This window comes from Cyprinodon tularosa, unplaced genomic scaffold (assembly GCF_016077235.1).
Source record: "Cyprinodon tularosa strain WSP-4 unplaced genomic scaffold, ASM1607723v1 ctg581, whole genome shotgun sequence".
NCBI lineage: Eukaryota > Metazoa > Chordata > Actinopteri > Cyprinodontiformes > Cyprinodontidae > Cyprinodon > Cyprinodon tularosa.
The window spans coordinates 148,882-173,545 of record NW_024039320.1 but is presented as its reverse complement, the minus strand read 5'-3'; the positions used below and the strand labels follow the sequence as shown (position 1 = coordinate 173,545).

General features: G+C 40.8%; 1 protein-coding gene across 1 annotated transcript; it reads right to left on the bottom strand.

Annotated features, from left to right (window-relative positions):
* Positions 1-4,742: 4,742 nt before the first annotated feature.
* LOC119797389 (zonadhesin-like) lies at positions 4,743-22,061 on the bottom strand. Its single transcript, XM_038306456.1, is given in 31 exon segments — positions 4,743-5,183; positions 5,256-5,385; positions 5,661-5,980; positions 6,045-6,201; positions 6,278-6,486; positions 6,577-7,368; positions 7,531-8,436; positions 8,508-8,592; positions 8,673-8,926; positions 9,088-9,161; positions 9,163-9,220; positions 9,545-9,757; positions 9,978-10,062; positions 10,143-10,399; positions 10,488-10,622; positions 10,693-10,758; positions 10,836-10,920; positions 11,006-11,262; positions 11,350-11,487; positions 11,569-11,622; positions 11,708-11,973; positions 17,395-17,687; positions 17,856-18,245; positions 18,317-18,513; positions 18,597-19,161; positions 20,411-20,807; positions 20,894-20,972; positions 21,056-21,282; positions 21,531-21,602; positions 21,687-21,739; positions 21,811-22,061. Coding segments are annotated over 26 exon segments (6,312 nt in total). The 5' UTR covers positions 20,594-20,807; positions 20,894-20,972; positions 21,056-21,282; positions 21,531-21,602; positions 21,687-21,739; positions 21,811-22,061; the 3' UTR covers positions 4,743-5,040.
* Between the last annotated feature and the right edge of the window lie 2,603 nt (positions 22,062-24,664).

The window sequence follows — 24,664 nt, the reverse complement described above, 5'->3', positions numbered from 1 at the left end:
AATTAATCTTGTTATCAACATATAAAGCTACTCCCCCTCCATTTTTGTTTTCTCTGTTCTTGCAAACCATTTCATAACCATTGATTTCAAAGTCTATGCCCTTATCACTATTTAACCAAGTTTCTGATAAGGCAATAACATTGAAGGTCTGTGAAAGTTGTTGGATGTATTGTTTGATGTTGTCAAAATTTGCATACAGGCTTCTGCTATTAAAGTGAATTATTGACAGCTTTTGTTCCGTTTTAACCCTTTTGTTGAACTGATCATCACTGTAATAGTGACAACTATCATTGATGACATTATAGAAATTATTATTAGGATCAATGTCATTTTCAATATCTTGCTGATTATAGTTTCTGTGTTGGAATGCGGATAACTCTATATCCTCATAGGCCGCGATCTGTTGCATGTTTCTCTTTCAGTAGTGAATGTCAGCTATGTCTGGCTGTCTGTCATACATTGTTGGATAATTTAGGGGTACTAGTACGTGGATGGGTGATCGACTTATCATAACGTAGGTAAGCAATGTCCCCTCTTTGGCGTGCTGCTTTTAAGTCCGGCATTAGTTCTGCCCTCCTTTTCCTTACCGCATCCATGAAGTCTTTGTTAATGAAAATCTTAGATCCTTTAGGTTTACCGGTGCGGTGAGCTCTCTCCATCTCAATCTTATGTTGAAAGTTTAGCTTTTCATTTAGAATAGTTTTCACTTTCTCTTCAGTCTCAGCCCAAGTCTCATTTGGTGATTCAGTAATTCCATCAAAAACCAGGTTGTTTCTCCTTGACTGCCCCTCAAGGTACTCCATTTTATCAGTAATGGTCATCATGCCCTCACATACTTTAAATATGTCTGAGTGCAACGTGTCACTTCGGTCCTTGTGCTTAACACTTTCTACTTTTATATCATCAATGTCTTTCTGTGTGAATTGCAGGCTGGTTTTAATGTCCTGTAGTTCTCGATTCATTGCCTCCCTTCTGGTGTTAGTAGTGTCCACAATGATTTTAATAAAACCTTTATAATTGTCCTGTTGTTGTTGGAGTAACTCCATATACATTTCCTTTTGTTGGCTGAGCAACTCTTTGACTTGCGTGAGTGATACGTAGTCCTCATCTTGTCTCCCGTCGGTCTTGGATCCTTTTGGAGGCATTATTTCGCTTGTTTTTGTCGGTCGCTTCCTCAAGGCTCCTGCTCAGCAGTTGGAGGCCTCTGCGCTGTTGCTCTTTCAGGGGAATAATTCCTCCTCCTGCAGGTCGCTGCCATCTGGATGTTAGCAGGTCACTGATAGTGGAGGCTGGGGCCTGGCCTGGTGGTGGTGGCTGGCCTGGCATTGAGGCTGGGGCTTCGTCTGGTAGTGGTGGCTGGGCTGGCGTGGAGGCTGGGGCCTAGCCTGGTGGTGGTGGTTGGCCTGGCCTGGTGGTGGAGGCCAATGCCTAGCCTGGTGGTGGTGGTTGGCCTGGCCTGGCCTAGTGGTGGAAGCTAATGCCCAGCCTGGTGGTGGTGGTTGGCCTGGCCTGGTGGTGGAGGCTAATGCCTAGCTTGGTGGTGGAGGCTAATGCCCAGCCTGGTGTTGGAGGCTAATGCCCAGCCTGGTGGTGGTGGTTGGCCTGGCCTGGTGTCGTAGGCTCCTGGCTTGGCCTGGTGGTGGAGGCTAATGCCCAGCCTGGTTGTGGAGGCTAATGCCTAGCCTGGTGTCAGAGGCTCCTAGCTTGGCCTGGTGGTGGAGGCTAATGCCTAGCCTGGTGGTGGTGGGCTCCTGGCTTGGCCTGTTAGTGGAGGCTGATGCCCGGCCTGGTGGCGGAGGTTCCTGCCTGGCCTGGTGGTAAAGGCAGACACCCTGCCTGGTGGTGGATGCCAACGCCCGGCCCTGCGGTGGAGGCTGATGCCTTGCCTGTTGTTGGCCAAGATGTCCTGTAGATTGTGTCTGTTGCTGCTCAGTGCTGCTGCTCAGTGAAATTGAAAATCCTGTTTCATGGTTAAATGATCAATTGTTAAAAACACCTTTTATTTTGTGCTGTTTACAACTACAACATCGCAGAAGATTTAAAATATTTTAACTCCCTTATTAGAATGTAGTATTTTACCAGAATACAAACTTGAGAAATAGAGATGATTGATAGGTAGAGAATCTTAAGGACATTCACTTCTTTTTATTTCAGAAGACCAACAAAGAGTGGTGGAAAAAAAATCATGTCACATAACAGTTAATTTCAATGTGACAGAAATTACTTGTTTTATTTCCCTGTGTTGTTTGAGTTAAAGAAATACAAAGCATGATAAAAGGTTATCATTGTTTAGTTAATAGCCCAGGCAAACTTTTTTAATTCAGTCATTTTGGCTAAAGCTAAAAAAATCAAAGCTTTGAGCAATTGCTTAATAAAGTGGCATTAGGGTATTGGTAAAAGCAGTAGAGTTAGTTGCCTTTTGTTATTGTATATCACCGGACAAACCCTCAAACCTGATTGTCCACCCTACTGTAGGTGCCCCCTAGATGAATGACATCTTGAAACACCAAGCTACCCATTTATCCTTCAGCAAACTGAAGGAAGAACTTTACAGTACATAGTAAGATAGAAGTATTATCAGAATTTGAGGAAAACAGTGTAGAAACGTTGAAAAGGTGAAAGACAAGGTAGAGGGGCCAATAGGATGAAAAGGCATCAGAAAAAATTATAAATGTAGGAAGTGACAGTAAAAAGGAGGAAAGACTAATATGATTTAAGGTGTATTCACACCCAACCTGAATGATGCTAATGAAGACAGTGATTTATATTACTATTCCTATGTAAAGGTACATTCAGGACGGAAGCGATTCTAAACACTTGGTTCTTGCAGTGCAAATATTTTAATTGGGATGGACAGAGGGAAGCTAGAGCAAAGCCAAACCCATGGTGGAAAAAAAGGGGATTTCCTCTGTGATTTTGTGTAGTTTTAACTAATTATAGAATTGGTGTAATTTTGAGCTAGAGTGAAGAAGTTTTTGTCCAGAGTGTATGTGTTTTGGGCATAAAGTCTCAGTTACGCTTGAGGCAAGAACATTACCCCTAAGCAATAAGCCTCAATTTGTGCCCCAGATGAAGAAAACATATGTTCCCCTAGAAATTTCAAATATAAAATGAAAATTCCACAGTAAAGTAAATTATCCTTGTGTTCTCTCTTATCTTTCAGCATTAAACAGCAAAACAAAGAAGAGGTAAAGATTTTCTGTCTGGTTAATACTGCCGTGGTTAACCAGACAGAAAGGATTTTCTGTCTTTTCCGTCTGGTTTACCAAAAGGAACAGAAAGAAAGGAGAGATGGTGAAATGTGTCCAATACCATGACCCAGTTTGTCAAGAAAGTTTGTTACACAAATACTTCATGTTATCGGTAGATTAACCTATTGTGTAAAATAAGCTAGCTATCTGCTGCCTACAACTACTTAGTTGATCCTCCTAAAGGTTGGAGCGGAATCACATTGATGATACTGGCTGGCAAGCTACTGCTGTAGATCTTAAAAAATGACTGAAAGGTTTTTGTTTTATTTTTTCATTTTTATCACCAACTACATGTAAGCCTTTCATGGGGCCCAAATAGTGAGTGTGGCACTGTGTAATTTTTCTGGAATCTGACAGTGGGTTAGTGGTGTTTGGTTCAAATCCCACTGCCTCCACTCTGGGTTCCTGGCCAAGACCTTAAACCCTTGATTGCTCCCTGGGCACGGCTCTATGGTGGCACAATGCTCCCCAATGGGTTGGGTTAAATGCAGAGGTAAATTTCTCCAATCTGAGATCAATAAAGTTAAATTGCAGCATTTTCAAACTTTTCAAAGCTTTTGTGTCATCCAAGAGTGATTTTTCTTCCAGCAGATTTTCACAATTTGATTGGAAAGTAGCATTTATAGACAAACTCCAGATGTCTAAATTTCTATTTGCCAACTCTGAGGTAAGAGCTGTTGCTCAGAGTTTTTGGAGATCAAATTAAAACAAGGTTTGTGTGAAAAAGGTATTCAATTATACAGTCAAGTGAATGGAGATCAATGGATTTCACAGTGTCTACATTTTATTTTACTGTGAGTTGGAGAACAAAACATACAGCCCTTACAGCATAATGTTCAGTCCTGTTCTGACTAGACAGTTTGTGTCACAATGATGGAAATGCTGTGAAGGTTGTTAGAGTCAAACACATTGCAGACACTTTGTTAAACAATAACATGTCAACAATAACATGTTATCAACTTTAAAACAACCTGCTTGTCATGGGAATAGTATCATCCCAACTCTCAGTAATAGGATAAACAGTCCCCTATCCGACAGGTTGTGGCCTTGCAGCTGAGGGCCAAGTGAATGAATATCTGCACCAATACAGCAATATATTCATTAATAGGAGATTTTTCTTCCTTTTACATATCAGATTTTCTGAATTAATCCATGTCAAGCAGCCTTTTTAAATACCGTTTAGTCTTGCATAATTTCTGCGATGGCTTTTTAAAATGCAACACTAATTTTATACAGTTTAAGAGACTTTCTAGTAGAAAATTTGCATTTTCAACTCACCTTCATAGGAACGTAGCTGCACTGATACAAGGAAGATGTAAAGCATTAGCAAAGCCATTGCGCTGTGACAACAAGATCCAACTATCACCCTCGAAGGAACTGCAGGAGATTGGAGGTGTAATAACTTCTACAGTAACATTCAAGTTAGACAGGTTCTGTACCAACGCCCAAAGCGAGAACAACTGTTAAGTATAGAATTACAAAAGACAAAGATTCCTTCTCTACATGTTTATTAGACCACTGAAGTACAGTACATACAGCCAGCTGTAGGATGAGTGTGCATTTTAGACATTTGGGTTTGTGCATTTCATATTTACATAAAATGCAGTTGTTTAATGGCAAAATGCAGCTTTACAATTATGACAACTATAAATATCATTCAAATTGTAAATGAACAAGTGATTCAAATACCATAGCACATTTAAAAATATACTAGGTTAGTTGGCTGATCAGTAAGGAGATCCCATTTGCATCACATTAGGTTTTCAGAAAAACCTAATCATTTAAACTCTTAAACTCTCCAGCTTTCTCCAAACTCTTGAGTGTTCTTGGCAATGGCGCCATCTGGTTTCACCTTGTCATTTAGCTTTCGGCCATCAAAGTTTCCACACAAGCCTTCCACTCTTCTTTTGTAGAGGAATGGCACAATAATATCTGCAGTACAATAAATAAAAAAATAAGTAAAGAGGATTCAGACAAGTCATTCAATTACTAGGGATCAGTTACCAGTTTTGCAGTGTCCTTTAAACTCCACAGACAGCCCAAAGTCAGTCTTTAAGTAGATGTTGGAAGATCGCATCAGGATTTTAAAGCCAGGAGATGATGTACCTGGAAATTTAACCCTTTGACCATCCACCTAGAGGGATAATAAAGATTTTCATAGAAGTGCAAAAAATAGTTGCCATTTTTTTTGGTCAAGACTAAGTCACCTTTGATCACTGCAATATAAACAAATTGCAGGACATAGCAAGTTAAACTGTAGGATCTTGATTGTGTACTTCAAAGGGAGTCATTTTACATGGATATTTAACATAAAGCACCTGAGGTAACATGGCATTTCCTAGTTCCAGATGAAAGCTTTTCCACAGCAAAACCTGTGAAATGCCAAACTGAATGCATAACTATACTTACCAACACCTTCCTCTTGTGCTTGAGCTCTATAGTATGATTGTATACATTGATTTTAAGCTCTTGCAGTTTTTGCTTGTGACCCGCAGTATCATCATCATTGTACTCCTCGCTACCGCTTTCATCATTTTCCTCACTGCTGTCATCATTTTGAATATCCTCGCCACTGCATGCAGTTGTGCCCATTATGTAGATATCTGGGAGATTCTTGGGCAGATTTTTGGTCCTGACCAGCACATACAAGTCTGTTCCACTGAATTCATGCTTCAGTTTATCAAACGTGTTGTACTCTGGGTTTCCTTTGATGGTACACTCACCAAAATCTGTCAAGGAACATGAGAAAATTAATATAAGCATTTGATACAGTCTCAAATAATCTTGCCATACCTGTGGATTCGCAATAATATTCCCCCATTTCACTTTGGAGGCAGATGGTATCATCTTCACACCCCTCTGTCTCTTCACATTCAACTTGCCCTTCCCCATCATCCTCTTCACACTCACATTTCTGACTGCAGTGGTTGGTGTACCATACTTCACCAAACTAGAACAAAATGTACTATAAGCCTACCGCCATCTGCACAAGTTTAGAAATGTAGAAGTGAAAACACTTTACTCACTTTGTGAATTATGCCATTCCTCCCAACACATCCACATTTGTGGACAGGCACACAGACACTCCCCTTTAGTACAAAGCCATCATCACAGACACATCCTGAAATGCAGGTTCTCTGTACATTGCAGTGTGGTGGGCCATCAAGGTGTTCACATGTTGGACTGCATGTAGGGATGCAAACTGCGTAGTGACTCTTCTCTGCACAGGATGGTGCTGAAGGAATAGACAATTTTTAGTACAATGTCAAGCTAAACAAATTAAGCCGTTATATAGTGCACATAAGGAAAATCATTCTCAATTTACTTGAAACATGTGTGGTTCCTGGTTGTGGAACTACAGTTTGTTGAGGGCTTCTTGTGCCAATGTTGACAGACTTCTCAACAACACCTAAAACTACAATGGATTCTGATGTGGATGGAATTGTAGTTTGTGAACTAGTAGGGTTTGGAAGAATTGTTCCAGTCTCATTGGGGGGCTTTGGAATAGTTGTAGCAGTAACATTGCCTGCTGCAGTTGGTGGAAGAGGACCTGCTGTTGGTGAAGGCTGAGGCACAGTTTCGTTAGATGGCACTGGTATAGTTGTAGCTGGACCCTGGGGTGTAGCAGTAGCATTGCCCGTGGTTGGTGGAGGATTTCCAACTGTGGGTGAAGGCTGAGGCACAGTTACATTTGCAGGCACTGGTATAGTTGTAGCAGTAACATTGCCTGCTGCAGTTGGTAGAAGAGGACCTGCTGTTGGTGAAGGCTGAGGCCCAGTTTCATTAGATGGCACTGGTATAGTTGTAGCAGTAACGTTGCCTGCTGCAGTTGGTGGAAGAGGCCCTGCTGTTGGTGAAGGCTGAGGCCCAGTTTCATTAGATGGCACTGGTAGAGTTGTAGCAGTAACATTGCCTGCTGCAGTTGGTGGAAGAGGACCTGCTGTTGGTGAAGGCTGAGGCACAGTTCCATTTGCAGGCACTGGTGTAGTTGTAGCAGTAACGTTGCCTGCTGCAGTTGGTGGAAGAGGCCCTGCTGTTGGTGAAGGCTGAGGCCCAGTTTCATTAGATGGCACTGGTAGAGTTGTAGCTGGAACCTGGGGTGTAGCAGTAACATTGCCTGCTACAGTTGGTGAAGGCTGAGGCACAGTTCCATTTGCAGGCACTGGTGTAGTAGCAGTAACGTTGCCTGCTGCAGTTGGTGGAAGAGGCCCTGCTGTTGGTGAAGGCTGAGGCCCAGTTTCATTAGATGGCACTGGTAGAGTTGTAGCAGTAACATTGCCTGCTGCAGTTGGTGGAAGAGGCCCTGCTGTTGGTGAAGGCTGAGGCACAGTTCCATTTGCAGGCACTGGTGTAGTTGTAGCAGTAACGTTGCCTGCTGCAGTTGGTGGAAGAGGCCCTGCTGTTGGTGAAGGCTGAGGCCCAGTTTCATTAGATGGCTCCGGTATAGTTGTAGCTGGAACCTGGGGTGTACCAGTAACATTGCCTGCTACAGTTGGTGAAGGCTGAGGCACAGTTCCATTTGCAGACACTGGTGTAGTTGTAGCTGGACCCTGGGGTGTAGCAGTAGCATTGCCTGATGTGGTTGGTGGAGGATTTCCAACTGTGGGTGAAGGCTGAGGCCCAGTTCCATTTGCAGGCACTGGTGTAGTTGTAGCAGTAACGTTGCCTGCTGCAGTTGGTGGAAGAGGCCCTGCTGTTGGTGAAGGCTGAGGCCCAGTTTCATTAGATGGCACTGGTAGAGTTGTAGCAGTAACATTGCCTGCTGCAGTTGGTGGAAGAGGCCCTGCTGTTGGTGAAGGCTGAGGCACAGTTCCATTTGCAGGCACTGGTGTAGTTGTAGCAGTAACGTTGCCTGCTGCAGTTGGTGGAAGAGGACCTGCTGTTGGTGAAGGCTGAGGCCCAGTTTCATTAGATGGCACTGGTATAGTTGTAGCAGTAACGTTGCCTGCTGCAGTTGGTGGAAGAGGCCCTGCTGTTGGTGAAGGCTGAGGCCCAGTTCCATTTGAAGGCACTGGTGTAGTTGTAGCAGCAACATTGCCTGCTGTGGTTGGTGGATGAGGCCCTCCTGTGGGTGAAGCCTGAGGCACAGTTCCATTTGAGGGTTCTGGTTTGGTTGTAGCTGAAACCTGGGGTGAGTCTGTTGTGCTCAAGATTCCTGGTGCATCAGTTACTTGTGTGACAAAATCTGCAACAATTTATGAGATTTAGCTTTTTGGCCTTATGTGACTTTGGGAGAAATGCTAGTTTCAAAATTACCTTGGCAGAACCCACGACTAAGTCTTATGTCATCTATGGCCACATCAGACTCTTCATTAGAACCTATACGGCCCTCAAAAATTATCTGATTAAAAATAAAAGGGCATTATCCAATCTTCAACTTTTTTTTATATTCCAATTTAATATTCCCCCACACACACTCACCTGAAATGTACTGTTAACTACCAGGTCCACCTGAGCAAGATTCCACATATTTTCTTGGTAATTTCTTCTCCATACTACAGTAGCCTGTCCATCTTGAAGAAGGTATACATTAAGACACATTGTGTCAGCAGAGCCATAAATACGATACCAGAACTCCAAACATTGTGGACCAGGGTCCAAGCACTTTGTGCTGATAAGTCGAGCTGTGTCCCCTAGTGATGCCCCGTTGGCTTCAATGTGCAAATAATGGCCATCTGAACAGGGACACAATCATATTTAGAGTCAGTGAAGTCAAAGGATTTCTGCAGTCCCAGGGATGCCATAAAGGCAACATTCATTTGTTTTTTGAAAAAACAAAAACAAGTTGACTGATTTGAGACAGAGGATGCAATATGGTCAACCAACTAGAAATTACCTCCTGTTGCATGATCTGAAAGAGGGCCTGTGTTCCAAGTGTGGGTTGATCCAGTAAGTCTTTCCCAGTCAAACAGTGAGCATCTGACTCCACTGGCAAAAATCTTGTTCAAAATTACAGTCAAGGTTGCATACTGAAACAAAAAGGTGGACAGTTAACTTTAAACACAGAGTTAAGCATTTACACATTTCAAACATAATAGATACCCAAGGCTGTAGTGCAGATGGGTAAAACTCCCATGTTGGGCAATTATAACACCCACACACTATACAAATAAATCAAGCTGGTTGCTGCTTTGCAAATTAAGCTTGACTGTGCAATTTAAATTTCATTTCAGTCACTGCATTATACATTTTCACTTTTATCAGCTTTAGCAACTTTGTACTAAAAAAAAAGTAAAATCTAAAAACCCACACACTTTTCACTTTTGGGCTAAATCTGTATTGAAATGCTATACCTGGGTGCTGGGCTTGTCCTGGAGATTTAGTTACATTTTGCATAAAAACTGTAGTCTGTCCATTTTCAGGCGTAACATTTGCAGTTGGGACCTGGGCTGTGCCATTTAGAAGAGGGACCTCTGGAGTGGCTGTGGAGGGTAATGCAACACTTGGCTTGGCAGTTGTGCTGTATTCAGGTTTGATAGGAGAAGCTGTACCCAATTCATTTTGATCTGTAGGAAGAGTGCTTGACTTAGTTTTACCTTTTTAAATCCCTTCAGAACACAAGTGAATTGGTGCTCAGAGGGGGACATTGTAGAGTCACCAAGCATTGGTTCTGCCCCCATCTCGAGCACTGAATACACGGTACAGGGACGACTGACTACAATACCCATCGCTGTTGGTGGCATAAAAGATAGAGCCATTACATATACACAGATGGTAAAAGTTTACCTGTACATCTTCCATGGTAAAGTGTTATATCATCTATAGCCACATCAGATTGATCGTTGGAACCTCTCCGTCCCTCCAAGATTATCTACACAGACATTTGGATTTGCAAGCATCAATGAATATTCATCTACTCTGCTTGAAAATGTCAATATTGGGATAAAGCACCTGAAAGTTTACAGTTGTATTTAGATCAACTCTGGCATGGTGCCATACATTTCCTTGGTTGTTCCTCTTCTGCCAGACTTCCTTAGCAGTTTTGTTCTGAAGAATGTAAATATTTAGGCCCATCGTTTCAGCTGAACCATACATGTGGTACCAGAACTGAAGGCAGTGAGGGCCAGTTTCTGTGCATTTTGAACTGATCAGACGAGCCGCGTCACCATATGTCACATTTGTGGCCTCAATATAAATGTAGTGACCGTCTAAAAAAAAAAAGAAAAAAAAAAAGCAAAATAGCCCTTTAAATTTCTTCCCATTGTGTCAAATTCTTAAGTTGTTTGTGACCCTTACCACCAGTGTGATCGCGAGAGGGACCAGTCATCTCAGTAGGCGTAGAAACGTTGGTCATTGTCCAATCAAATGCATCAGTGACCATCTGGCTCCAAGTGCATAAGCTATTCTTGAAGCTGCATGCAATGTTGCAGACTAAAAAGAAATGCTGACATAAGTAGCAAGACATCAACTGCCTCTAAAAGGAAACTTCAAATGCTTTTACCTGGGTATGGTGGAGCCACCGCTGTGGTTCTGATAGGTGTTGTTCCAACTAAATTGGGGAAAGCATCTGGGGATAAAAGATACAATGTCCTAATGTTGGTAGGCCACTCAAACCATTGTCTCTACACACATTGAGCAGTTTACCTGAACATGACCCAAATGTGATGGTGATGTCATCTATAGCCACATCTGACTGAGCAGTGGAGCCTCGAATTCCTTCAATTATGAACTGAAAGGTTTGAGTCTATTATCACAATGACCCTTTGCAAAGTAGAATGAAAAAACATTTTACAAGCCATATCAAAAGGCCTTACTTTGACACTACCAGAGATTTTCAGATCTGCTTTTCCCAGATGCCATTCAGGTCCTTGGTTGTTCATTGTAGACCAGATCTTTGTAGCTTGATTTCCTTGGAGCTTATAGATATTGAGAGCCATGCCAGTGGCTGAACCATACATGTAGTACCAGAAGTGAAAGCAGACTGGGCCATCAAGTTGGCATGATGAGCTCATCATTCTAGCAGAGTCTCCATGGGTTACATAGTCTCCTTCAAGGTACATGTAAAAACCACCTAGGAAAGCAGGTTCAAGTTTCACATATCAGTTGGGCGAGAAAAAAAAAAAAAAAAAAGTGCAAGGGTAAGAGAAGAGAGTTTTACCCCCTGTAGTGTGGTCCTGGTTTGGCCCAGTTAGATTTGATGGTGTAGATCCAGAATGTCTTTTCCAGTCCAGACTGTCTTGAATGAGTTGCTCCCATTCACACAGATTTGTGTCAAAGCTACAGTTAATGGGGCAGACTACAAACCAAAACATTAGAGCATTAAACCAATGTGACAAGGAAAGGTTTGGAAGAGTTACTATTCCAAAGAATGCCTTACATGTCTGATCTGGAGAAGTGGCACCCCAAGTTGTTGGAGCTGCAGTTGAGAAATCTGAGAGATTGAGTTGGGAAGAAAATGAATTGCATCATTTTGGTTCAATCTTTGTTTATAACTTGAGATGCAAGTATCAACTCACCACATGGCGTTCCAGTTTGCCAGCGAGAGAGTTCCACTCCTTCAGCTTTACATGCTGTGGCATAAGACTTCAGGGATTCACATAAAGTTACTGGATTACCAGCAGTGGCACAATAGTCATATACACAACTGTTGAAAAAGATGCTTGGATGAACATGCTCATGGCAAGCCTCAAAAGCCCCCTGAAATACCATGGAGCATTCCTCATTGGCCATATTCTCCTCATCATCGACACATTTTCTGGTATCATTCGGAGAGGCAGTACATCTAAGGTATTCAAAAATTAAAAAGAATATAAACTTGTAGGGAAAAAAATCCTCAGTAAAAAAATAAAAATTAATAACAGCTCATAATATACTATATTAATGTCATTAGGACTCACTGTCCTGAATGCTGTGGGTGATTAGCTGGCCCATGTAGCTTGTGGGTGCTGTTGAAGGAGTGAGTCAATTTGATGCAGGTGTGCTGGAGCAACTGATTTCCATTCACTAGATTGTTGATTGCCCATTGGTAGTACTGGGTTAAGTGAAACCACTGGCGTCCATCTTTGTACTCCTAGTTAGACCGGTTGCAACATAAATGTGCGCTACAGCATTGACAATTTTCAGGGGGACTTAGACTTTTGAAATTAAGATAAATTCACCTCTTTGACACTCACTTGCCATTTCATAGCGACTTCATTTACATTGCACAGTGAATTTCTATTTACACATTTTCTTACGTCTGACACAATGTTAATGGCCAAGTCAGTCAATGTCTTCAAGTCAGTCTAAGCTAGCCAGACAAGTGTTATGTTACATCAGCGTATATATTTATTTTTTTTGGTTAGCACATGCACTTGTTAGACTTTCATAGTCAGCAAACTTCATTTTCTGCAGCCAAATCCTTCTCATGTAGGCATTTTACTGCACGTCTGTGGGTAGTACCAACATGGCAGAATCACCATCAGGCGATCAGCAATCCAGTGAATAGAGATCAGTGGCCGGAGCAGACATTTAACGACAGTGGGTCACAAGGACAGTTTGAAAGCCTCTAGAATGTCAAAATGGAATCTAGCCTCCCCATTGCTCATTGGTTGTCCAGCTCAATACATGCTTACCAAAGTGTTGACATGAAATTTTTAAAAACCATAAAGTTCAGTTAAAGTGAAGTTAATGACCACTACCAACTGAGTAAGGAAACAGTCATTACAAAGCACAACATTTATGCTCTGTTCGAAATCCTGGGATGAGTCCTTAGAAGGCCAGATTCGAAGGACGATGACGTCATAGCGCTGCACAGGTCTGGTCGATTCCAAGTGTCCTTGTTATGCGACCTTAAAATGCGTCCTTTTTGCCCGATTTGAAGGACGGGTCGGATGTATCCTCGCCATCCTTTGTTTACCCAGGATTCATTGCGAGACCAAGCAAGCTGCAATTTGTTCCGTGATCAGAGGATACTTGGCACCGAACAGTGGTGAAACTTGGAAGTTCAATTTAATATAATACAAGTCTGAATAGTTCTACCTGAAATGAATGAAAATCGTTGTTTAAATGGTTATTGAGTCAGATAAGCAGCAGTAATGTTTGATATATCTAAAGGTTTTTATCTGTTACTGTCTAAATGGGTTTGGCTGTAATTTAAAGACAGATTCTAATATCTGCAGTGTGGGGACTATAACCCCGAAATCCCAATACTCCCGTCAGCGCTCTGTTGCGCTCTAGACCGCCTGGGCAAAGCCTACAGCCTCCGCTGTGGCTCCCGTCCGCTCTGCTCCAAGATCATAGAGGGCATGCGCGAGATAAACCAGGGTTTCCGCGGATCATTGAAAATTACAATTCTATATCCATTTTTTTAAATAAAGGCCTTAATTGGCACTAAAAATTATATATGTCTATCGTGGCATTTATAATATAAAAACAATTTCGACAGATACATTATATCGCTATTAATCTGCTTGGAACTGATCATAAAGCCGTATGTTTGGAAAGGAAGCTTGAAGCGGAGAAAAAGCTAGGGTGTGTGTACACACACACACACACACACACACGTCACAATATCCTTGTGGGGACCTTCCATTGACCTCCATTCATTTCCCACCAATTTATATGGCCTAACCATGACCCTTGCCCTAACCCTAACCGACACATACCTATCCCTAAACCCAACCTAAACTCAATTCACACCTTAGTCCTAAACCTAACCCCCACCCCTGTTTATTCCACCAAGGGCACAACATATTTGAGGACACGAGACAAAAGATGAGGGTTGAAAAAAAAAAAGATATATTTATAAATTCTCTCCTCTAGCCTTCTTTGCTCAGCTTCTTCTGATTTACTGCGAAGAAAAAGAGTTAGAGGCCCTCAGATCCCGTGCCCCAAAGGAATCAAAAAATGAAACCCAAAAGTAACAAAAGAAAGTTGGACCTGGCAGGCCGATCAAAGAGTACAAAACGGTACAGCAGGGGGCCAACCCCATACAGGGCCGTCGAAGCCCCTACTGGTACCGGACTAAAGGCCAAAAATAACCTAAGCAAAAGAAAAAAAAAAGATCGAAAACAGGACAACCGGCCCCGCCAGGCCAAAAACCACAAGAAAAAAGTAAGAGACGGCTAACAAAAATACCGCATGGCAGGCTGGAACGTCCGCTGCAGGCCGCAGCGACAAGACAAGTGCGCACGATGGAACAAGTGGAAGCAGGTGGAAAGGCGGCGTCCAAGCGAAGTTGGAAAGGAACGCCCCAACATGCTGAAAGCCAGCCTATTTATAGGCTGACAACAGCACCACAAATTAACGTAATTAACTGGTCAAAATAATTATTCAGCTCCCAAAATATATTAACAAAAGATCCTTCAACTAAAGTCTGTAAGAAAACAAAGAAAAGATAGACAAAAATCATAATGTGCCCGAAGCACATAACCCCAAGAAGAGAAACTTTCCTTGTGGGGACCAGTTGTTGGTCCCCACAAGTACCTACGAGTCCCCAAAATGTAGCATATTCCTAGGAAATTGTCCCCACCAGGTATTAAAGACAAGGCCACACACACACGGGAACTGTGCTTACAGCTCCTTCATATTTCATAAAATCATTTCTAATAGCATTAAATTAGTCACTCATTCCTTTATGAACCCTGTAAGCACTTAATTTAATATGGCATATTAGAAGAATCCAGTCATCCAGCATATGTTCAGTTTCTGCCCAAATATTTTTGGTAACAGGGATAACTAGGATAATTCAAAACTGCTTTTTTTTTTATGAACTCCCAAACTCAGCATCTCTCCATCTATTCCTGTAAGAAATTTCTTTGAATGGATTTGATTAAACTTTTAGGTCCCTCAGTATAAAATAAATATTTTGCTGGAGATTAGAAAACTCCTTCCTGGTTGGTGAATAACCAATAGTTTGCATCCAATCTTTAAACTGTGTTTTTTTAAATATATAAGAACTATGCTATAATTTCTAGTTACCGATCTGTTGGTACTATATTTTAATTTGACGAGCTGGAATTTCTCGATGTTCTTTTTCCCGTTTGGTGCGATTGCAATTGCGGATCTTGACCTGGCCGGACCCCAAAAAAAAAAAAAAAAAAAAAAAAAAAAAAAAAAAAAAAAAAAAAAAAGCTTGGCTCCGTATTTTGTCGGTGAAGGACGGAGAAGACGTACGTGGACAGAGACGTGCGGAGGAGTAGCGGTGGATGTGGAACAGCTCCCATTGATTTACATGAAAGACAAGCGCTCTGCACGACGTACGTCAGCGGGGCGGAGTGGAGTGCTGATGGAGTATGTGGAATCTGGGGGTAAATCTGATAGCTCAATTTTTTTATTGCCGTTTTACACAATATGCTTAAGTATTTTTTGTTGTTGAATATTAGAGATTTTGCAGCTCTCTTTTATACATACATCGTTTAGATTTACATATCTTTCTACCCCTTTTATAGAATAGAAAATCCCTTTGTCCCACAATGGCTAAATTTACAGCAGCAGAAAGATTATTGAAAATGGTCACAAATGTGGGCCTTAGAAAAATGTATAAGATCATCATAATATGGAAGAGTTAAAATATAAACAATTCTGTAAAGTGTTTTGACAATATAAAACTGGAGAACCACCAATATGCAGCTATGGATATTTTTACATTAATGGATATTTGAAAATAGCAACATGACTGCAGCATGTTATTTAACCGACTAAAGTTTCTATCATTACATTTGCTTTTATTTGTTCCTGCTCCCGGTGGTTGGCACCTTTATTCCACTCTGGATTCTTGTGAGTGTAGTCTTTGTTCACTTTACAATAAATGGTTTTGAAAATTTCGGTTTTCATTCTTTTCCTGCTTTGTGTGTTAAGATTCACGGTTACTAAAGCAACCGTGAATGTCAACACCTGTTCGAATTCACAGCGAAAACACTTCCGGTCTCCTTATTTTCACAGACTTCGAAGGATCCAGTCTAGGTACACTACATCCTAGGGGGATGCTGTCCAGGGCTCTGTTCGAAAACCTAGGACGGGTCCTTCAAGGACGCGGTCTACCTAGACTGGATCCTTCGAAGTCCTTGAAAATAAGGAGACCGGAAGAGTTTTGGCTGTAAATTCGACCAGGTCTACCCTTCGGCGGGTTTTACCGCCGTATGCTCTGTTGCTTAGCAACCGTGAACGTTGACACACAAAGCAGGAAAAGAATGAATACAGAAGTTTTCCTTTTTTATTGTGAAGTGAACAAAGACTACACTCACAAGAATCCAGAGTGGAATAAAGGTTCCAACCACCAGGAGCAGGAACAAATAAAATCAAATGTAATGATAGAAACCTTAGTCAGTTAAATAAAATGCTGCTGTCATTTTGCACATCTCTGATGTTGCTGCTATTTTCAAATATCCATTAATGTAAAAATGTCCATAGCTGCATATTGGTTATTTATTCCCCAGTTTTATATTGTTAAAACACTTTACAGTATTGTATTGTTTATATTTTAACTCTTCCCTATTATGTTATTCTTATACATTTTTCTAAGGTCCACATTTGTGTGACCATTTTCAATAATCTTTCTGCTGCTGTAAATTTTCCCATTGTGGGAAAATAAAGTGATTTTCTATTCTATAAAAGGGGTAGAAAGATAAGTAAATCTAAACAATATATTTATAAAAAAAATCTGCAAAATCTCTAATATTCAACAACAAAAAATACGAAGTTAAGCATATTGTGCAAAACAGCAATAAAAATCCTATCAGATTTATAGTCCCCACCCTGCAAATATATTAGAATCTGTCCTTTAATTACAGCCAAACCCATTTACCCAGTAACAGATTAAAACTTTTAGATAAACCCAACATTACCGCCACACATCTGACTCAGTAACCATTAAAACAACTATTTTCATTCATTTCAGACGGAACTATTCACAGAGTTGTATTATATTAAACTGAACTTCCAATTTTCACCACTGTTCGGTGCCAAGTAACCTTTCCTCTGATCACAGCTTGCTTGGTCTCGCAATGAATCCTGGGATATCCAAAAATACATCGGACCCGTCCTTCAAATCGGGCAAAAAGAAGGACGCATTTTAAGGCCGCATAACGAGGACTCTTGGAATCCGACCAGACCTCGGCGCCGCGCTATGACGTAATCGGCCTTCGAATCCGGTCTTCTAAGGATGCGTCCTAGGTTTTCGAACAGAGCCCAGGATTTTAAACAGAGCCTTAGTCTTACTCACCCTTCATTGATTGGAATTCTCCAGCTGTCTCCAAATTCAAATGATTCTGTAGCAATATGGCCTCCTGGCATTAAAAAGTCATCCCCCTGATATCCAGAGTAGGTGCCACAGAGACCACAAAGTTCATATTTGTAGCTCTCATCAACCTGAAGAAACAACCTCCTGTGCCCATCTATCCCAATTTTTAGGCCAAAGGTAGTCTCCAGAGTGGTGAAATCCTTGTTCACATAGACCCACACAGAGCCGTATGAACCATTAGTTGAATATGGAAGGCTGACAGTGTTGCCATACACCTAGACAGAACAGCAGCATTTAAGAAATACATCCAAACGATTAAGTTTAACATACTGGTAAGATTGCTAGTAACAAATAGACCTGCCCTCTCCATTTTTATATATATATATATATATATATATATATATATATATTAAATTTGTGCAGGTATTTTCATAACTACTTACAAGAACTTCCCCACTCTGATTCAAGGCAAGGTCCAGTCCATTAAGCTGAAGAGCCACAGCTTCAAGTTTTGATCTGGTAGAGTTTTGGTCAGCAGGGAGGCTGTTGAAACCAATTACAGTGAACTGTACTGTACTGTGTTCACCACAGGTTGAAGTCAGGATGTAAGCACAGCCACCTTGGAAGCTGTAGGCCAGCTTGTCAAAGGTAACATAGTGGGGATCTCCATACACATGGCAAGTGGCAGGTTTAAAAGGGAAGCAGCCTTTGATCCCATTTTCCTCCTTACAGACTTCATTACTGGAACATTTAATGGCAGTGCATTCTATGTTGTCATTTCCAACACATTGACACTCCTGCTCACAGTTTCCCTCCACAGTCACTGCCCCTTTCTGTGTTGAAAAATAATGTTTGAATAAAATGAAGCAGTGTACAACAAAAAATAAGATTTATATAGAGTTACCTTGTAGTGTTTTCCCTTATACCAGCACCCACAGTCCTCAGCTGGGACACAGGCATCGCCACTGATCTTAAAGCCTGGGTCACACTGACATCGGCCCTCACAACTACCACAGAAACCAGCTTGATCTAGACTTGAGCAAACGTCAGAGCAGCCATTTGCACAGGAGTTATAATGGCTATTTTTGCCACACTCAAGGGCTGAAAGACAGTAACATGACATTAAAATCTAGGCACAAAAAAAAAAAAAAAAAAAAAAAAAAAGTGTCCTTAAGAAAACTTACAGCAGAAAGTAGAGTTCCTCCATGTAGGTACAACAATTCCAGCCTTTTGGCATATGTTAGCATAGGCTTGCAATGTGTCACATAGGACATTTTTATCACCAGGAGCAGAACACAAGCCAAGTAAACAACCCCGGAAAAAGCTGTCAGCACCTACAACTGGCAGACAGGGAGCAAAAGGTCCAGCACTGGCACGCAAAAGTCCACAGTAATTTTCACTGCTATAAAGAGCTTTGTCCAGTGGATCACAATGTTGAGGCACTTTGATGCTTTCACAGGAAGAGACATTTCCTCCAGTCTCCCAACTCTTAACCAAAGCTGTAGCATCATCAGCTTTTGTGCCATCAGGTTTGAGAAAGTCATCTCCAGGCAGTTGATTGAAGTTGCCACATAATCCACAAACTCCATCGGAATATTGTAATGGGATTCTGACTTGGACAGCTCCAGTATTGTCATAGGAAACAGACACTCCAGAACTGCTTCCCATCACCACCACAGCAGGGTTGCTCTTTATATGGACAGTGTCATTGTTCAGACTCAGTGGAAGCTCTTGCCAGACACCATGAACCTGAAAACCACAAAAAAAAAAGAAAAGTTTTATTTGGTGCAAGAAGTTGTAGAAGATTTAACAACTCAGAGCAGGAGCTAAATGCAAAGTGTATGAAGCCTCAAGAAGTATTTTGTTGAATCCAATGGTAAATGGCCTGTACCATACAATTGTTTTTCATATCTGGAGACTTGATTAAAGTGCTTTACACTACAGTCATTCACACACACAGTAACAATGTACAATCTAGCCACATCCATGAGCATTTGGATCCAGGGTCTTAGATCCAAACGCATGACTTTAGTTAGGGCAAATAAAATGCAATGTCTCTAGATCATACAATTCCATCGCTTTCATTTGGGGACGTTCCAAGACCATTTTCTTTCCCGATACGATTCCGATGCTTGTACAGTGAGTATCGGCCAATAACCATAAGTTGCAATAAATAAAAATGCTACACATGCATGACTGAAGTCATTGTGATTAGGCCTGGCTGAGGTTGACTTTAATGGAAACATGAATACAGCAAATTCAAGCCATTTAGTTCTTTTTAGTAGCAGCAAGCTCTGGCTCCAACAGGTGATCAGCTCTTCAACAATCTGAAGCAGAAGGTGGCAGCACAGCGCAATAGTTTTACGAGTTGCAAAGAACCATCAGAACTAGGAATTGCATTTTCATTCTAAATTACATGGCATGCCCAGACTCCAATAGAGATGCCAGCATTGGAGACATTTCTAAAACTGTATTGGAACAGCTCTGTCACCTCAGCAATTGTGAACAAAGTTTAAGGCACTATAGATTACATTTGGGGCTGTGGTTTAATAGTTTGGGACTACAGCTGAAGGTTTACTTTAATAGCTCAGAATTTAGTCAATAACCGACTCCCTTCAATCCTGCATCAGGAAAAAAAAAAAAAAAAAAAAAACCCAAAAGATTGTTTATTTACTTGAAAAGCTAAATGCCTTCACATTTTAAAAAGGTCCTCAATCCAAATCAGAACCAAAATATGAATTCCATTCCAATTTTTATGCATTTAAAACCATGAGCCGATCTAGATAACAAGCATGCCAGCTTTTCCATGAGAAAATCTGAAAATTGCAAAGTGACAGACAAATCCAAGTTAACTTGAGGCTTTCAAGAGTAAAAATGCTTTAGCAATAAAGTAAAGTCAACCTAAACTTTTATACAAGTCTTTAGCCTGAATAGAACATCTACAAATAAGATATTTTTGCATTAAAAAAAAACAAAAACAAAAAAAACACCCACTTACCACAGCTCGATGCATCTGACCTTTAAGTAATGATGCCTTCACATTTCCCAGGCCCACATTGATTTGTTGGATAGTTGGCAGTGACTCATTGTCAGTTTGCACATTGACCACTTCCACATAGAACTCCAGCAGACCTTTAGATTCTGTGCAAGTCTTGGCCAGCACATAAGTGCAGGGGGACATCAATCTGAAGGCTACACCATCAAAGGTGTGGCAGTCTGTGTTTCTGTGGATGGTGCACACACACCTGAAGGAGAAATTTTTCTGGGTCCATCTAGAGGATCACAGGTTTGATCCTTAGGGCACTGAGAAGGCAAACAGAAGAATTGGTAACCTGAGCAGAGGCAACGTGTTGTGTCATCAGTCCACAGCTCTGCATTTGATTCACACTGGTCTCCTGCAGGAGTAAAATTAAGGTCAAGGGTCTGACAAATCACTTATCATTGGTTGACTTACACTATGGTGAAGGTAACCAACACTTACTGCAAGAGCCTTTTCTTACTCCAATTTGTCTTAAGGTTTTTTGGTCTACAGTCAGTGGATGGAAAGCTTCAAATACGACCTAGTAGAACAAATTTCATTAGAGACCAACTAAATATTTCCAACTTCAAAGCAATTATATTTAGCAAATGTGAAACATTTCACCTGAGTGCCTTGTTCAGTGATATTAAGGGGCACAGACACATGTCGCCATCCATCTCTGGAGAGGGGAAGAGGTGTCCAGATCTCAAGCTGACCCAAGCTGCTGTTCAGTAGAGCACGAACTGAAGCATTCCTGGATGCATCTGAGACCAGATGCCAGAACTCCAAGCAAACCTTTCCCACAACTGCTAATGGATGGCTTGTCATTTCCTGTTTTCTACTTCTGGGAGCTAAATGTAAAAACAGATTGCCAGAAGGACAAAGAAGAATTATATTTTTGAAAAGTAACTGGACACAATCCATTGAGAAAAAAAACAAAAACAAAAGTTGGCTACTGGAACACCACTAAAGAGGACATAATCATTCTTTAGATTAGAAGAGAGCATTGAACTTTATTTTATCAAATCAAATGAACAGCATTGCTTTCAAAGAAAGTAAATCAGCGTTCTTGAATTGTTCATTATATCATGTACAATACCTGATCTATGGCTGCTTGTCCAGTTACAAGTCAGATTCCCATTCTGGCTGAAGAAACACCAGGAAACATAATCTAGGAGATATTAGTTGGAGCATTTAAACCCTCTCATTCTGTAAGAAATACTCTCAGCAATGCTTGTATCAAGTTCTGCATCACCTGAGGTTTGCTCCCCCGCTGGTAACTTTACCAATGACAAGTCATTTTCAGCTCTAAAAGTTAAAGAAAATTCATTAAGAGTCAGACTACGATTAACTTAAAATAAATGTTTAAAAACCCATACCTGCATATAGTGCCCAAGTGAAGCAAAACGACCAGTGCCACAGTGATCACATTTGCATGGATCTCTCCAAGCATGGCTTATCCCCCCCAACAGCAGCTTTTCAGCCACCACAAACTCAATGATGTTGAAGGATAAGTGATGAATAGTTCCTGTATAGCCCTTCTATGAAGAAAATTCACATGTTAGCCACTTGTAACACTTCAGGAGTCTTTCAGTTCTTGAAGAACAGAGAGTCGACTGCATATTTTATCCCCGCAACCAGGTAACTTCATTAGTGGGAGGAGTAACAATGACTAAAAAGGGCTTGACTTGCAATGTAAATCTCCATGGTTATAACGTCCAGCCAACAGTTTCAGTAGATAGTGACATGACAAGGTTTAGGACTTGGAGGCCATAAAAAGCACTGAACCAAACTACAATAAAATCCAACTGATAGACTAAACTACTTTTCCTGAGTCTTGTAAAGGGGGAGACTCAAACATTAGCACAGAGAGCATTAACAAAGTGAAAACAATTTGATATGATTGATCAATTGAAACCATTCAAAGGGCAAAAGATAAAAGTCAGTCCAAGGGAAAAGTCTAAATAAATCACTTTAGGAGGTGAATATGTCAAAGAAATGACATCTTTAACAATCAATACCAACATCTGATAAGTAAGTCATAGATATTGTTAGAATAAAAACAAAAGCAAACAAAGAGAAATTATATAACTCACCCCTACAGACTCAAATAGTATTATCTGGATGACTTGATTTCCCCCTGCAGCACACCTGGTTTAAATAGGGAACTGATTAGCAGCCCTTGGTGAATCTGAGTGATGAATCAATCATACATTTGCATCCAATGTGCTGAGGTGGGAAATCTTCAAAACTATTATGGGGACCAAATTCCCAAAAGCAGCATTTTAAAATCTGCCTTGCATTAGGAATTACTTTTCTGCACATGGAGAAAATGATGGTTGAAGAGACACTAATCTGACCTTCTGAAAAAACATTGGGGGATCGTTTCTTTAAATTTGTTTGTATATTTAAATAAAACTATTTTCATACAAATTATGTTTTTGTTTTTCAACATTTAGAACTGGTATAACTGCAAGAAATTAGTGCCATTTCCAGTATGAAGTAATTGTTTTCTGATGTAATTCTAATTTGTATTTTTGCAAAGAATATGTTTTAAAAAATCTATATCAATTTGTACAACCATTATTTTAACGTATCCACAAACAAGTTGTACGTTGTGACCTGGTGATGTAGATGGTGTTTACAGAGGTGTTGAGTGTGTCAACCAGGTAGCCTATCAGAGGTTGAAAGGATGTGATAAGAAAAAAGAACCACTGTGTGGGAAGTGCTGTTTGAGTGAATTATTGTGACATTCTGTAGACTGTAGGGGCATTTGTAAATACTGAGCTTGGCCCTAAATAAACAGTGTTTAAAAAAATTCCTTAGCAAAGACTGTCTTTGTGAGAAACCTACATTCATGCCTTTTGTGCATCTAAAAACAAAGGAAATTTTATCACATGGAGCATTTTCACTTTACCCACTTGCTACTTTTACGAACATTTAACACTTTGGATGAAAACACTGGCTATACTTGCATAATTTTCACTCACTCTTATTGGCTTATGCTCTTTTGTTTTTGACTGGCATTGCATTCAGACAAACAGCCCCAATCTAATCTTAAAACAAGGAGAGCTAACAGGTATTATAACAGTAGATTCTGAACATTTATGGTGTATGATAAAGTTTGTAGAAGAGCAACGAATGACATAATCTGACCCATAAAGTCTCCATAGAGGTGTGCTGTGCGTTATTTTCAGCACTGTTAAGCAATATATCAAGCATTTTTTATGAAGGGTTCTTTTGATTACTTATCATTTTAACATTTGAAACATGCAAATTTCCTTATAGCTACAAATTGGGAAATGTATGTCTGTTGAAGCCTACACCCACACATTTAGGTGTGCAACAGATTACTGAATGTATATCTTGCCTGCACACTGATTCATGTTAATGTTATCTAAGTCTCCATTTGGAACCTTTCTGTCCCACCCAGTAGAACAAAACTGTAGCGATACCTGACATAGTAACCTTATCAACAGTTCCCATTAATCACCAAGCGTGTTGAAATATGAGATTTTTAGAACACTGTCTAACCCCATACCTATAAATCCATAAAGTTGTTCTAGTACTGGTCCCCCCTGCAAACAAGCTTCATTAATAATAAACCATGTCCACAGGAAGCAATATACAAAGGAGCAAGGGGAGAGGAGTCAGTGCAAAATATTATGCTGTGGAATATTCCAAGGGTCACCTCATGCAGATGCCTTGATCCATGACAAACTGTTAATAAACATTTGCTTGCTATTTATATTATCTACTTGGACACGGAAGAACAAAAATAGTACACTATAGGAAGCTGGTATGTTGCCCTTTGCCCAGATTGTCCGGTGGAGCTTCCAAAGTCTACGTAGCAGAAGTGGACACTTCTTGTACACTTTGTAGGGCACCCCGCTTGGTCCAGAGGCTGATGCTGTCCTTGCCTTTTTAACCACCTCCTCCACTTCCTTCCAGGTTGGTTCTCTGGTCACCAAAGGTTCTGAGGGGGTTGGCACCCTGATGATCTTTGGGTGGCTGCTAAGAAGTTCATGCCTCTGTGGGTCACAGTGAGTCAACCTCAGAGCTTCTTCAACCTCCTCCTTAGAGCTGCTGAGTGATCCTGATCTTGCTTCTCCTAAAAAGGTTTTAGTAAACCTATAAGGGTCTTTTATGAACTGTGCCCTCTTTGCCCCCTTCTTCTTTCTCTGCTTCCGTGTCTACTCTGCCCTTCTCAGCCTATGAAGCTGCTCACAAAGC